This window comes from Chelonoidis abingdonii, chromosome 8 (genome assembly GCF_003597395.2).
Source record: "Chelonoidis abingdonii isolate Lonesome George chromosome 8, CheloAbing_2.0, whole genome shotgun sequence".
Lineage (NCBI taxonomy): Eukaryota > Metazoa > Chordata > Testudines > Testudinidae > Chelonoidis > Chelonoidis abingdonii.
The window spans coordinates 61,986,095-61,999,828 of record NC_133776.1 but is presented as its reverse complement, the minus strand read 5'-3'; the positions used below and the strand labels follow the sequence as shown (position 1 = coordinate 61,999,828).

The following is a 13,734-nucleotide window of genomic DNA, read 5'->3' as shown; positions in this document are numbered from 1 at the left end:
AACATTTGTTTGTAGTGTGCAGCAAATAGGCCTATTAATACCCACAGGAGAACCTTAAAGAGAGAGGTTCCTTCACAGGGCATTGTTCATTCTCTGCATGCTCAGGAAATGGCAGCCATGCTGCAACATGGTAGAGTTTATTTATCTGTAACTATATATTGTTATATAAAAATAAAAACACAGAAAAACTATGTTTAAAAGGACATTGACTTTGCAACCTTAGTAATCACTGAAAAGTTGGGAAATCACACAATTAAGGTTGGCTGTGCAACCTTCATTCAGCCCCTTTGTGCTTATGCATTATAACACAGTCTTACACGATCACATACTATTTTTTTTTCCACAGGACCCTTGCTTCATTCACTTCATTAGCAGTTATTCAATATTTTGTTTTCTTCCCATTGTTCAGTGTGTGCCTCCTCCCTTATTTACTGCATGCTATTCAAACCCTGCTGTGAGGGCAGAATCATTAATTTCTTCTTGGGCTTTTTTGAGATGCTCATCATGACACTCTCTGAGTGCTTCACCAACATCAATTTATTTTCAAAACACCCCCATAAGGTCCCCGTTTTACAGACGAGGTACTGAGGCAGAAAGATTTAAGTACTCATTTTGGGTACCCAATCTGAGACACCTTGGATCTGATTTCACAGCATATGTAAAACTTTATGTTCAAAGCACAGCTACTGTTGACTTCAGTTGCAGCTCTGAGCACTCAGCACTAGTACAATCAGAGACCAAGGTCTCAAGTTAGGCACCCAGAAAATTAAGAACAGACAGTGACCAGTTTAAGTGACTCACCCAGCATCACACAGGAGCTCTGTGGCACAGGCAGGGATAAAATCCAATTTTCCAGGGCTGCATTCAACTGCTTTAACCATGAGCCCAGTCCCACTCTCCCCACTCCCCACACTCAGCTTTACTCTCTCAGCCTCCAATTCCCAGTTACAGTTTCTCTTCTCCCCCTACCTGCAGTTCCTATCCCATTAGATTGCTTGTCCCAAACTACTCCTTTCCCTCCCCCAGTCCAGCTTCTGCCCTGCCCTCTGCCTGAGCTCCAATAGGAGGGTTACGTATTGCACAGGAAATACAGGCTCACAGTTCTTCAGTTTCAGCCCAGATCCACCCGGTCCAAGGCAGCTGGGAGCAGCCATCACAGGAAAAGTCCAGCATTGCTCCTGTAGCCCAGGGCTGGAATATACTCATTGGCTCCATGGGCATGATGCACAGGCAGTCTGGTCAGCTCTGGGAGCTGTGAGAGGCCCAAGCATGCCCAGTGTGGAAGCAATCTTTGGAGATTTTACTTGCTAAAACTGAAGAAGTCGCTACTGAGCAGGTATGGCCTGAGATTTTTCAAAGGCTTACCGTATGGCCACATTTGGAGGGATTTTCACAGGGAACATCAAAAAGCACAGCCCTGACACAAAGGCTACTCCTGTCAAAATGGTAAGTTCCTGCTCCAAAGCCTAGACTTCTCCAAGGAATGGCTGCCAGAACACTTTCACATGGGCAAAACAACTTATTTCCCCCCAGCCTCCTTTTTGGAAATGCTGGACTTTTTTGGTGAAATATTTCATAAAAAGAAAAAAAAAAATTCAGCCTGAACCAGATACATGACATGAGAAATTTCAGCCCAAATGGTCAAAGCTTGGCACAGTTAAAAGCAGCTGAAAACAGGATCTTATAATGAGAAGCGCTAAGCAACCTTCATGGCAGGCAGTGCTCTCAGCATACGTTTTCCATGGTTAATACGTCGCTCTTTCTTCTCTAGACCTGTACACCAGGCTGGTGGGATCCTCGCCTCTCAGGGCTTGGCTACACTTCCAAGTTGCAGCGCTGGTGAGGGGGTTACAGCGCTGCAACTTACTCGGTGTCCACACTTACAAAGCTCAGCCAGCGCTGCAACTCCCTGGCTGCAGCGCTGGCTGTACTCCTGGTCTGCTACGGGTGTAGCGAATCCAGCACTGGTGATGACAGCGCTGCTCATCAGTTGTGGACACCACCAGCGCTGTTATTGGCCTCCAGGGTATTAAGAGGTATCCCAGTATTCCTGTCTACAACAACAAACCGGAAGGTACTCCCCGGAGCTACCACAACAAGCTGCTCTTTGCTCCAGCGAGCGGCGAGCCGAGCGAGGCTTGGAATGTGTTCACAGCTGTTTGCTTGAGGAACAAACATCACGGCGGGGGGAGGGAGTCCTAGGAGAAGCTGCTTATCTGGTCGACCTTTTTACATTTAAGAGTGATTGAGAGAGGTGGGAAATGGCCAGAATTTGCAAGGCAGGAGCTCACAGTGTCCTGCTCAAAATCCGCTCTCTCTGTCTCTGACGCTCCTGTCACCTCCACCCCACCCCCTGCTTTTGAACTTGCAAGGCAGGGAACTGTCACAAATATCCTCACAAAAATCCGCTTCTCTGTCTCCCCCACGCTCCTGTCACACCCACTCCACCCCCCTCTTTTGAAAGCACAGTTGCAGCCACTTGAACGCTGGGATAGCTGCCCACAATGCACCACTCCCAACAGCGCTGCAAATGCTGCAAATGTGGCCACACTGCAGTGCTGGTAGCTGTGAGTGTGGCCACACTGCAGCGCTGTTCCTACACAGCTGTACGACCACAGCTGTAACTCCCAGCGCTGCACATTTCCAAGTGTAGCCATACCCTCAGTGCTCAACTAGCAGCCGCTAGAAGAGAACTCAGTCCGCTCTTTTCCCTGTGTGTCTGCTGATATAAGGACCGGAGCAGAGATTAACATACAAGAAGAGAGAATTAGAGGGGGATTGAAGGGTGACTGCTGCACTCCAGGGGAGACCGCATGTGACTGCAAATCAAGTTCCACGCTAGGAGCAGTCTGGCACTCGCACAGGGAAGTTCAAAGCCCTTGGAATGCCTGTTGCCTTGCTCTCAAGGGTGCAGAGTAAATGAAGGGTAGAGAGGAGCACAGACTGTCTGAAGAGACCTGCAATCCTCCTCATGCTAATGAGGTGCTTAGGCTCTCCTGCCTCTCAGCAGACGTAACCTGGCTCTCAAGCAGCAGTGCTTTCATTAACATCATCATCCTGAATTTACTCAAAATGAGGTAGACACAGTTTGCTCAAACTTTCCAGAAATTGGGACTGACAGACATCAAGCACAGGGCACGTTAACCAAAAGAGAGATGTTCAAGTTTTGAACATGTGGAAACAGGTAGTTACATAGAAGTCTCAAGGTGACACTGATGAGAAAGTTGGCTCCAGACAGATATTGTAATAACATATGCAAACAATGTTTTAATGTTAATTTAGCTGTTCTCTCATCCTTCTGCTGGGTTGGGGATGCAATGATTATTTAAACGATCATACAATCCCAATGTTAGAGGTTCATTTTGTAATATGTATAACAGTAATGTTGAGCACTTCTTATAGCACTTTATGCAATTCCTGCTTTACAGTTTGACAAATGTAGGAAGCTGCTAGAGACAGTGAACAATCAGAATTAAAAATTTGATCCCGTATATCTTTCAGTAAATCAGGTTCATCTGTAAAGCACCGCACTTAGCAGCGTGCTAATATCTCTGATGACTGACACTGAATAAAATAACAAGTTGTAGCCTCCCCAGGGAACTACTGAAACTAACCTATTTTCCTTTCTTCTGAGTAGGTTTGTCATATCAGCTCTTGGCCTGTCAAGTCATCAATTTCTTATTTCCATCCTGAGTGTATCTCAAAGCAGGGGGCGTGCTTTTAAACAGCATTAGAGGGAGGGATACATTTTAATAAACAAAAGAGAATTAGATTGGAGTTTGTTTTTCATCAGCTTCTATCCATTCTCTCCAATGTATGGACTTTATTTAATTTAATTGTATTTAAAATTGCCACAGTTTCATGAAAAGATTGAGGCGGTAGAAGCAATAAATCATTTCAAAAATCTACTCAAGTGCAGAACTCAGACATGATTGAAACATCAAGAAAAGGGAACAAAAAAGAACACTGGGCACATCAGGACCAGACAGAGGAATGTTATAATCATCAACAAGACATGGCCACAGATCAGGCAGCGCTGGACAAAAGCCAAGAGATGAGCCACTTGCAACTGCTTTGGAGATCGACTGCCCATTCCAATATTTTTACCTTTTTTTTTGTATTATAAATCACCACTTATTGGGAAATAATCATCCCAGATGTGTTACTGAGCTAACGGGAAATGAGGTTTAAATCCTTCATATATCATGTTCTACTCCATGGCCAGAGTGGATCCAATCCTGTTCCTTTTGAAGTCAATGGACCTGTCATCTGATCCTGCTCCCATTTTTAGAATGTCTTTAACACTTTCCCTCCCCTCTGAGGGAATTTAAGTTGGGAGAACCAAAGTCTGAACTAACTTTTTTCTCATGTTTGTTAGCAAAGCCCATGACATTTTCCATATAGATGCTTTTCAGGTTTCTTTTCCTAATAACCGTATGATAACAAACCAGCACATGCCTCACAGTCCTCCCAAATAACCCCACAATAATAAGCCAGTGAGCTGTCTAGTTCACATGAGTGACCCTCTCTTAACAAACCAGTAGACACCAAGCTCAGTGAGTGAGACGTCAATTTCAAGAGATTTGACTTTATTAAGCACCAAAAATGTGGGATGCTCATTAAGAACAGGTTGTGCAACCAGATTTCTGCTACTTTCGCTACTTGACCAAGCCAGATTTCTAGATATGGTTTGGAGAAGTGGGTTCAGAGTGGATATGAACTGACCTAAATGTTTGCCCAAACAGTCCCTGCCCCAGAGCCTAGGATTTAGACAGTATGCAACAGCTGAACAGAGGGGAAGGGACTGGGGATGAGGGAACAGTAGAGACAGACATATTTGCAAAAAGAAGCTCATGAATAACCCTAAAATAACAAACCCTATCCAACAAGCAACATGGACACAGCTTAGCATTCTGGGGCAACCCTAGAGACACCAGCTAGCATGCAGTGCCCAGGGCTCACGTGCAATCTGGCCTTTGTGTTTTGTGAGCATGATGGGAAAAAAAAAACCAAGTCAAGCAAGGAAACAACAAAGATTTCAAGTTTACAAAGGGTGGTTACAAGCCACAGCAATTAAAGAGTTAGGGAAAATCTCAGCAATATCCTTTTAAACTCCAAGATTGATAAAGCTGCTTTTCTACTTCCTACCCAACCTGAAAAAAAAGCCTTGGCACATACTGTTTGTCTTGAGCCTGGCAGGTTCGCTGTTCCGGCTGCCAGCTTGGTTTATGGCCTTGACAAGGAAGATGTATCTGGTGCCACTCTGGAGCCCATGCACGGTGTAGTGGTTCTGTTTGATGTTAGGGACAATCATCCAGCTATCCATGGAGTTATACAGACCTGCAGTACAGGAGCAAGGCATGGAGAGGAGATTTATTACCAGGTAATGGAGTCAGAGGACAAGATATAATGCAAAGGCAACACAAGCTGGTAAAGTGGAGTTCATGGACTCTGCATCCTTCAGACTGATTTACTGTCTGCCCAGGAGTTAACAATAGAAACTTGCTGAAGAAGCTGAAGGAAAATTTACATAATGATAGAAAACGGCTGCTGGGGGATTCTTTTTATTATCACATGAAAGCGAAGCTTGATAAGTCAAATCTGGCATCATGGCCAGGGAATGGTGAGAAAGGGGATGCAGGCATTGCAGTCAGCCTGTCATGTTGTTATCTGGGGAAGGGACAGAGGCGAGGGCCAGAGAAAACTTTGGAAAGAAATTAAAATATAAAGATTCTTCCAGGTCCAGGCCACCTGGAAGATGAAACATCCAGCAGAGTATGCCTGGGAGAAGACAAGATAAGCCAAATAATAGCTGCTGCTAAGACCTCACTGAGTGGGGAGGCTTGATTGTTGGGCTGTCTCTGGCTTAGGACTCAGATTCATTAGAGCTGCTTAAAAGGGTTGCTAATGAGCTCCAGGTGTAAGCTGTCCCATTAATTGTGGGAGAGCAGCACCAGTGTTCACACCGGGAGGAGCATGCAGCTGTGCTAGGTGACCGGAGAGCGCTCGCAGTTTGTACCTTAATGCAGAGTGATTTGTTTATCAAATGAGAGGTCTTTACCTGAGCTGGTTTCTACGAACCAGCACCTATAAACTTAACCCACCCTCCTGCAGCCACTCAAATTAGCTTTCCCTGTCTACAGGGATTACCATTACAACAGGGTCTGAGCAATGCTGCTAATATGCTGCGGCCTCACTGAGTCTCCTTTTCAAGATGCCATGTAAAATGCAAATAAAATACTGCTGTGCAAGGGGACTTACATGAGCAAAATGAGAAACAAATGCTCCAGGAAGTGCACCTTAGAAAGGCTGTGAGCTCTTGATGGCGTTTACTTGGTTGTAATAAACGAAGGCAGTGAGGGGAATGGACTGGGAGCAACACACTGCCTGCCAGTGGAATTTCATTATCTGGATGCCACCTCATGCACAGCAGTGCTTTCACCAGCCAATGTAACCTGTCATGCTGGCGTGTCCTTTTCACTGCTCAGTGGGTTGTAATGTAAAGAACATTGATGTGATGACCCTCCCCACGCACCACACACATGCATTCCACACATGCTCAGCGTGCATGGAGAACCCACCAGGGTGGAACTAAGAAGCACTGTCAGTACAGCAGTTCTGTCTGTTCTCCATATAGAATGGTGCTGGAACCCTGCAGCTGCTTCCACCCTCTTGTAAAACAAAACATTTCCCTCAGCGATGCCCACTTCTCCCCTACATTGCTGTCCTGGCTGCAAGTGTAAATTTCCCACAACCATACACAATTTCACCAAACAGCATTTATGGCTTGGGTCAATATTTATTCCTTTTCATTAGCCATTGCTGCTACCATTACAGCCCACAAGGGTAAAGGGCATTCACCTCCATACAGCAAGCCAGCACAAGGTCTATGTACCAATGCCTAATGGCCTCTCTTGAATGAAACATGAGCTTGTTCACCTCTCACAATTTCTCTCTCCTCCAGGAAAATCTTGCTGTGTCACTCAGCAAGTTGTAATGGGTGACACCACAGCCCTGTGACACAGCCTATTAAAAATAAAAGGAAATACGACATTTGTACTGCTTTATGGTTCTAATACCTTCCCACTGGTCACATAAATACCACATGGGGCTCAGTGTTCACAGATTAAAAGGGGAAAGGAAGGTACAGCTATAATTAATATTAATCCACAAGTGACACTACAGGCTAGTGTAACTCATACTAGTTATATGTCACTTTGTCTCCCTCTAATGGCTGATTCATATAAGAGATTAAAAGTCTACTAAAGCTATCAGCTGAAGGAGTTATTCAAGTAGTTCAGAAGCAGTGGTGGATTATTCTTTTAGCATTGATGGTCCCCAATTAGGTGGTTATTATACAGGCACATTATGTGATATTCTGTAATAAAACAGGATTTCAAAGTAGCAAGGGAAAAGAAAACAGGAACATTGCATTTATGACGGACATTCTTATTACAGATACATGTGCTAAAAGCAAATGCTAATGTCAGTTAGAGAAGAAACTCCAGTGAACAGCTGCTATAGACCACCAGGACTGGAGGAAACAGACAATGAAACATTCCTGGACCAATTTGAAGTATTCAGACCCATGGTCTAGGTGGATGACAACTACCCAAGTATCATCTGTTGCGTGACAGACACCCAGGCATGGGTACCAAAGATGTTCCCAGGTAAATCAGAAAACACCTGTATAACAGAGAATCCAACATAGCACTACTTCTTACACTGGTCTACAATTTTTGAGAAGTCATCTGCTTCAGAGATAAAATGTGGTATTTATTATGTATTTTGATGTGCTGAATTCAAATATGACAATTAAAACAACTGATTGGCTACTGTTTCTAAGATATTTAAGTTTTTACATTTTATGTCTATGTATAAGTTTAAATCAAAATGTACAACCTAGGTCTTCATGTTTATGGTGCTTTAACATGCTAACTTGACAAGTCCTGTTTACGTAACACTAAAAAATCAGCAAAAGGGTTATATAAATAAAATTTATATGAAACAAAAGCAAAAAACTATTTATGTACACTAGTTGAAGTCCTATTCAGTGTCTACTCTTGGTGTTCTCTTGGCTTGTCTCTGTATCATAATAGACCATTCTTTCACCTGTCAGCAATAGTCGCAAGCGATGGCCCATGCCTGATAACGTTCCTCATTGTGCAATGTCCGTGAAATCGTCACCGCGGCCGTAGCTCACGCTCGCAGTTCGTGGACAAAAAATTCTAAGATAGAATCAAAAATGTATCCTTTAGTGAACAGTTGGCAACAAGGCTTTGATGCCTTGAGGAGGTTTCCACACACACTGTAGTTTCTGCCTTGTGTTTCAAGAAAATTGATTGCACTAAACTGAAGGCTTCCATGCCGCTTTTCCTTGCCACGCAGTGCATGTCAAATGCATCATCTCGAAAAGTTCAACAAATCTGAGGACAAGAACACCTTCACCTTTATCTAGTTCACTTAACCTGGAACAATTTCTCACGAGGACTTGAACAGCTGCTGGTTTGTCAATGAGCCTGAAAATCGTCTGAGACCTCAGCTTGATGTGTAAGAGCGGTATCAAAATCTTGCCTTGATCAACAAGGGTGATCTGAACGCTTTCCCTCCAGGTCCATCAGCGTCGGAGCACTTCTTGATGAGAGTGGGAATCATCGTGCACGAACTATCCCACTCGCAGAGGAAGAACATGCAGTACTTTGGTATCCAGTCGCAACCAAGCAAGAGAGCAACAACCTGCAATGACCGAGAAAGCTGCACACTGAGAGTGGATCCATCAGTTAGTTTCATGTTGTCATAGGTTTCCTTCATATGGACTGCATGACCAACTGGAATTGATGGCAAAACATTGCCATTATGCAGCAAAACAGCTTTAAGACTCGTCTTCGATGAATCAATGAACAGTCTCCACTCATCTGGATTGTGAATGATGTTGAGGGCTGCTATCACACCATCGATGTTGTTGCAGGCTACAAGATCACCTTCCATGAAGAAGAATGGGACAAGATCCTTTTGACGGTCACGGAACATGGAAACCCTAACATCACCTGCCAGGAGATTCCACTGCTGTAGTCTGGAGCCCAACAGCTAGACTAGAGCCAACAATTTTAAGCATCATTTTTGTTTTCAATGACCCAGAATTAGTAAAGTTTGACTACATTTATTTCAGAAGCATTTTGGCTGTAGAGCAGTGAAATTATCAACAGAGAGGAACCAGCTGGGAATACAAGAATAATAAGGAAATTTGAACCTATGATTACAGGCTACTTGGATTCAGGTTGGTAAAGGGTGAAGCATAGAATAAAGCTATTGCTATTGGATTTCAGGGAAGGAAATTTAGGGAATGAAGGAACCTACTGAATAGGGTGCAACAGGAGGAAGTATTAAAAAAATCCATGTGTGCACGTCTATGTGGAAGAAGATGGGGAACTGCTCCACACCTCACACTGCATGTACAGCAGAGGACAGTTCCTCTGAGAAACAAAGAGTATAGCAAGAAAAACAGCCAAAGGGGCTCTGCTTGGGATTGTGGGACAGATTGGAGGGGTAAAAAAACATAAGCAGGAAATGGAAATTGAGCTGTTACCAATATGTTTTCAAATGATATATTGAAATGCGAAAGGAACAGTTGGAGTTCAAAAACAGTAATATCACATAGATTAGAAAACAGATTTTCAGAAAGGACCACACACAATTTGTCTGAGAGATGGGGAGTATGGAGCAGATTTCAACACAAACTAAAAACGCTTCACAAAAGAGCCACAAAAATGCAAAACCTCAGGAAACAATCCACTAACCCACCTTGGCTACACTGGTAGATCTATGTGAAGACTCTGCATGGCTGTGTTAAGTGACTGCTGTTGCTGGCTCATGACATGAGGGGGCACAGGTGCTGGCTGGGTGGGAAGTGGAGGAATGGCGCTGGCTGAAGACATGAGGAGGGTCAGGCGCTGGCTGGGTGCGAGGTGGAGGAATGGCGCTGGCTAAAGATGTGAGGGGGTGCAGGCATTGGCTGGCTGGAAGGTGGAGGGATGGTGCTGGCTGAAGACAGGGGATGATGGTGATGGCTAAGGATATGAGGGGGTGCTGGCGCGGGCTGGGTGGGAGGTGGTGGGATGGCACCGACTGAGGGTGTCAGGGGGGTGATGGTGATGGTTAAGGACATGAGGGAGCACTGGCTGGGTGGGAGGTGGAGGGATGGTGCTGACTGAGGATGTGAGGGGGTGCAGGTGCTGGATGGGTGGGAGATGGAGAGATGGCGCTGACTGAGGACATGAGGGGGTGCAGGTGCTGGCTGGGTGGGAGGTGGAGAGATGGCGCTGACTGAGGATATGAGGGGGTGCATGTGCTGACTGGAAGGTGGAGGGGTGGCACTGACTGAGGACGTGAGGGGGCATTGGCTGGGTGGGAGGTGGAGGGATGCACTGGCTGAGGATGTGAGGGGTCCATGGTGATGACTGTGGACATGAGGGGGAGCTGGCTGGGTGAAATGAGGAGAAATGGTGCTGGCTGAGGACATAAGAGGGCGCAGATGCTGGCTGTGTGGGAGGTGGAGGGATAGTGCTGGCTATGTGGGAGGTGGAGGGATGGCCCTGGCTGAGAATATGAGGGGGTGCTGGCACTGGCTGGGTGGGAGGTGAAGGGATGGTGCTGAGGATGTGAGGGGGTGCAGGTGCTGGCTGAGGATGTGAGGGAGTGGAGACATGGCTGTGTGGGAGGTGGAAGGATGGTGCTGGCTGGGTGAGAGGTGGAGAAATGGTGCTGGCTGAGGACCATTAATGGTGGTTTAGAATCTTGATGGCTCCCATTGACTAAAACAATTGGTTGTAAATGGCTCTGTTTACTTGTAAATCTTCCTGTATTCCCATAAATCAGGCCGGGAAGAATGGAGACTTGGGGTCTCACAGGACATGTGACCATGTTGCCTAGAATCCATCTTAAACCTGATGCTTCTCCATTTAGAAGGAGGGGTGGGGCCCAGAGAGACAAACGATTTCTGCCTTATGCCAAAGCTATAAAGGGGGTGGAACAGAACAAAGGAGAAATCCACTAGTTACCACCTGAGCTGGAACTAACAAGAACTGTACCAGGGGAAAGCATTTGGCCCAGACTAAGGAGGAGTCTAGTCTGTGAAAGAAGCTTATTGAAACATCTCTGAGGGTGTATTCAGTTTCCTGTATTCAGTTTCTTGATGTATTAGGCTTAGACTTGTGTGTTTTTGTTTTATTTTGCTTGGTAACTTACTTTGTTTTGTCTGTTATTACTTGAAACCACTGAAATCCTACTTTTCATACTAAATAAAATCACTTTTGTTTATTAATTGACCCAGAGTAAGTGATTAATATTTGGGGGAGCAAACAGCTGTGCATATCTCTCTATCAGTGTTATAGGGGGTGGACAATTTATGAGTTTACCCTGTATAAGGTTTATACAGAGTAAAATGGATTTATTTGGGGTTTGGATCCCATTGGGAGCTGCATGTCTGGGTGCTGGAGATAGGAAACCTGCTGAGCAATTTTGGTTAAAGTCTGCAGCTTTGTGGGCGTGGTTCAGACCTGGGTCTGTGTTGCAACGGAGTAGCATGTCTGGCTCAACAAGACGGGGTTTTGGAGTCCCAAGCTGGCAGGGAAAATGGGCTCAGAGGTAGTTTCAGCACATCAGGTGACAGTCTCAAGGGAGCCTCTGTGACTGAACCCATCACAGAGGGATGGCACTGACTAAGGAACTGAGGGGGAGCAGGTGCTCTTTGGTTGGGAGGTGGAGGAATGGTGCTGAGTGAGGACATGAGGGGGCATAGGTGCTGGGTAGGTGGGAGTTGGAGGGATGGCGCTGGTTAAGGATAGGAGGAGGTGCTGGCCTTGGCTGAGGATGTGAGCTGGTGCTGGTGGTGGCTAAGGACATGAGGGTGCACTGGCTGCATTGGAGGTGGAGGGATGGTGCTGTATGAGGCTGTGAGGGGGCACTGGCTAAGGACATGAGGGGGTGCAGGCTCTGGCATTGGCTGAGCACGTGAAGTGGCACTGACTGGGTGGGAGGTGAAGGAATGGTGTTGACTGAGGATGTGAGGGGGCTGTGGTGCTGGCTGGGTGGGAGTAGGAGGAATGGCGCTGGCTTCTGGGCTGGGGGGAAATAAGGCATGAAGAGGTAATAATGAGTTGTGGGGAAGGGGATGTTGGATTACTGAAGGAGGTCCAATGACCTTTTCTTGATGACAACGGAAACATGGGTGGAGGAAAGTGCAGGTGGCTTCCGTCCTCTAGCAGCTATGCGCCGCCACTCAAGTGTGTTATGCGAGCTGGGCTTTAGCAGAAGCACGTAGAGAAGGTGTGTGCTAGCAGCCACTAGTTCACTGGTTAAATTCCCTCCTTAGCCCCAACATTTCACTTGTGTTGGATGGCTGGATCATGGCTGGGTCATGGGGGGCCAGACCTAGTAGCCAGAGCCCACTGTCACAGCCTTGGGTAGGCAGGGAAGTTCCATAGCTCTCCCAGTAGGTGTTTCAGTGCAGCCAACTACCCCTACTTGAGCCGCCTGGGGTCTGCGTGCAACATTTGCTGGCTCCTACCCCTGCAGTCAGCTGAGTTCTGAAGGGAAGGTAAATTTCTGTTCTCACCAGTGAATGAGGATGTCATGAAGGGTCAGTTAACAGATGTCAAGGATCAGGGGAAAATGTGGGACATGGATCTCACCAAATTGCATCATTTCTCCGTGTTCCTGAATAACAGCCTCCAGGAGGACAATCTCCTCCTCAACTGGATAAAGGGCATGGCCTTGTGTAGCAGGAGGAGCTTTAGAGTCTGAGCTGTAGCTGCATCCATGAAATTGTTCGCTGCTCCCAAATTGATGAGGGCTTGTTGGAGGGGAATCTGTCAGGGTCCCCTGGTATGTGCAGCTTGATAGGCACCTGCAAAGTGGAAGCCTGTGGATGGGCCTCAGGGTGCAGTTCAGTGAGGACTAAGGTATGGGAAAGTTCTATTCTTTCAAGGTCCATGGTGGCTCCCCACACCGGTTCTGGGTTGGCTTGTGTCCCCAGGCTCTTTGGCATTCGTACATGGCAGGCTGAGATGGCATGACCAGTTTCACCACAGTAGAAGCCCAACTGATGGTGTTGTTCCTTTTCTTCAGGTGTGAGTCGCTGGTCAGTCAGATTGGCTTGCATGGGTTCAGCAGGTGATACAGAAATTGGGATCATGGTCCACAGTAAGGGAGGTTGCAGGCAACCGCTTTCTCCTCCCTTTGTTCTCACAGCTGATGATCCATGCATATGGTAAGGTCCACAAAGGCATCTAGGCCTGCTGTCATCTCTACATGGGCCAGTTCATCTTTGATTTCTTCCTACAAGCTCCATCGGAACTGGTATGGCTGTGCTGCTTCATTCCACTCTGTATGTGCTGTAGGGTGGCGGAAGAGCACTGCATAGGAGGCCATCATGCCTGGCCCCTGCCGGAGCCCTCTCAGGGCTGCCTCGGCTGCTTGCGCTCAGTGCAGGTCATTGAAGATGGCTGACATCAACTGGAGAAAAGCATCCCGGTGCAACAGCACCAGGCTATGGCCTTCCAGCAAGAGGGAGGCCCAGTCTAATGCATCTCCTGTCAGCAGGCTGATTACCAGGGCTGCGTTAGCCTGGTCAGAGGCACAGAGATGCACCTGGAACAGAAGATGGCATTGGTTCATGAAGCCCTGGAACTGCCACCGATTCCTGTCAAGCCATTGTGGCAATGGTATTGCAGGCCC

The 13,734-nt window shown here is 46.5% G+C and overlaps 1 protein-coding gene across 3 annotated transcripts in view; it reads right to left on the bottom strand.

The window, feature by feature from the left end:
• MID2 (midline 2) overlaps positions 1-13,734 on the bottom strand; it is a 416,243-nt gene that overhangs the window by 47,405 nt on the left and 355,104 nt on the right. For 2 of the 3 annotated variants that reach the window (XM_032773776.2, XM_032773777.2), the window contains exon 8: positions 5,179-5,340. The exons of the other annotated variant lie outside the window; for it this stretch is intronic. In XM_032773776.2, the coding sequence (XP_032629667.1) occupies positions 5,179-5,340 (162 nt within the window). The remainder of the gene's footprint in view (positions 1-5,178; positions 5,341-13,734) is intronic. 3 annotated transcript variants of the gene reach the window in all.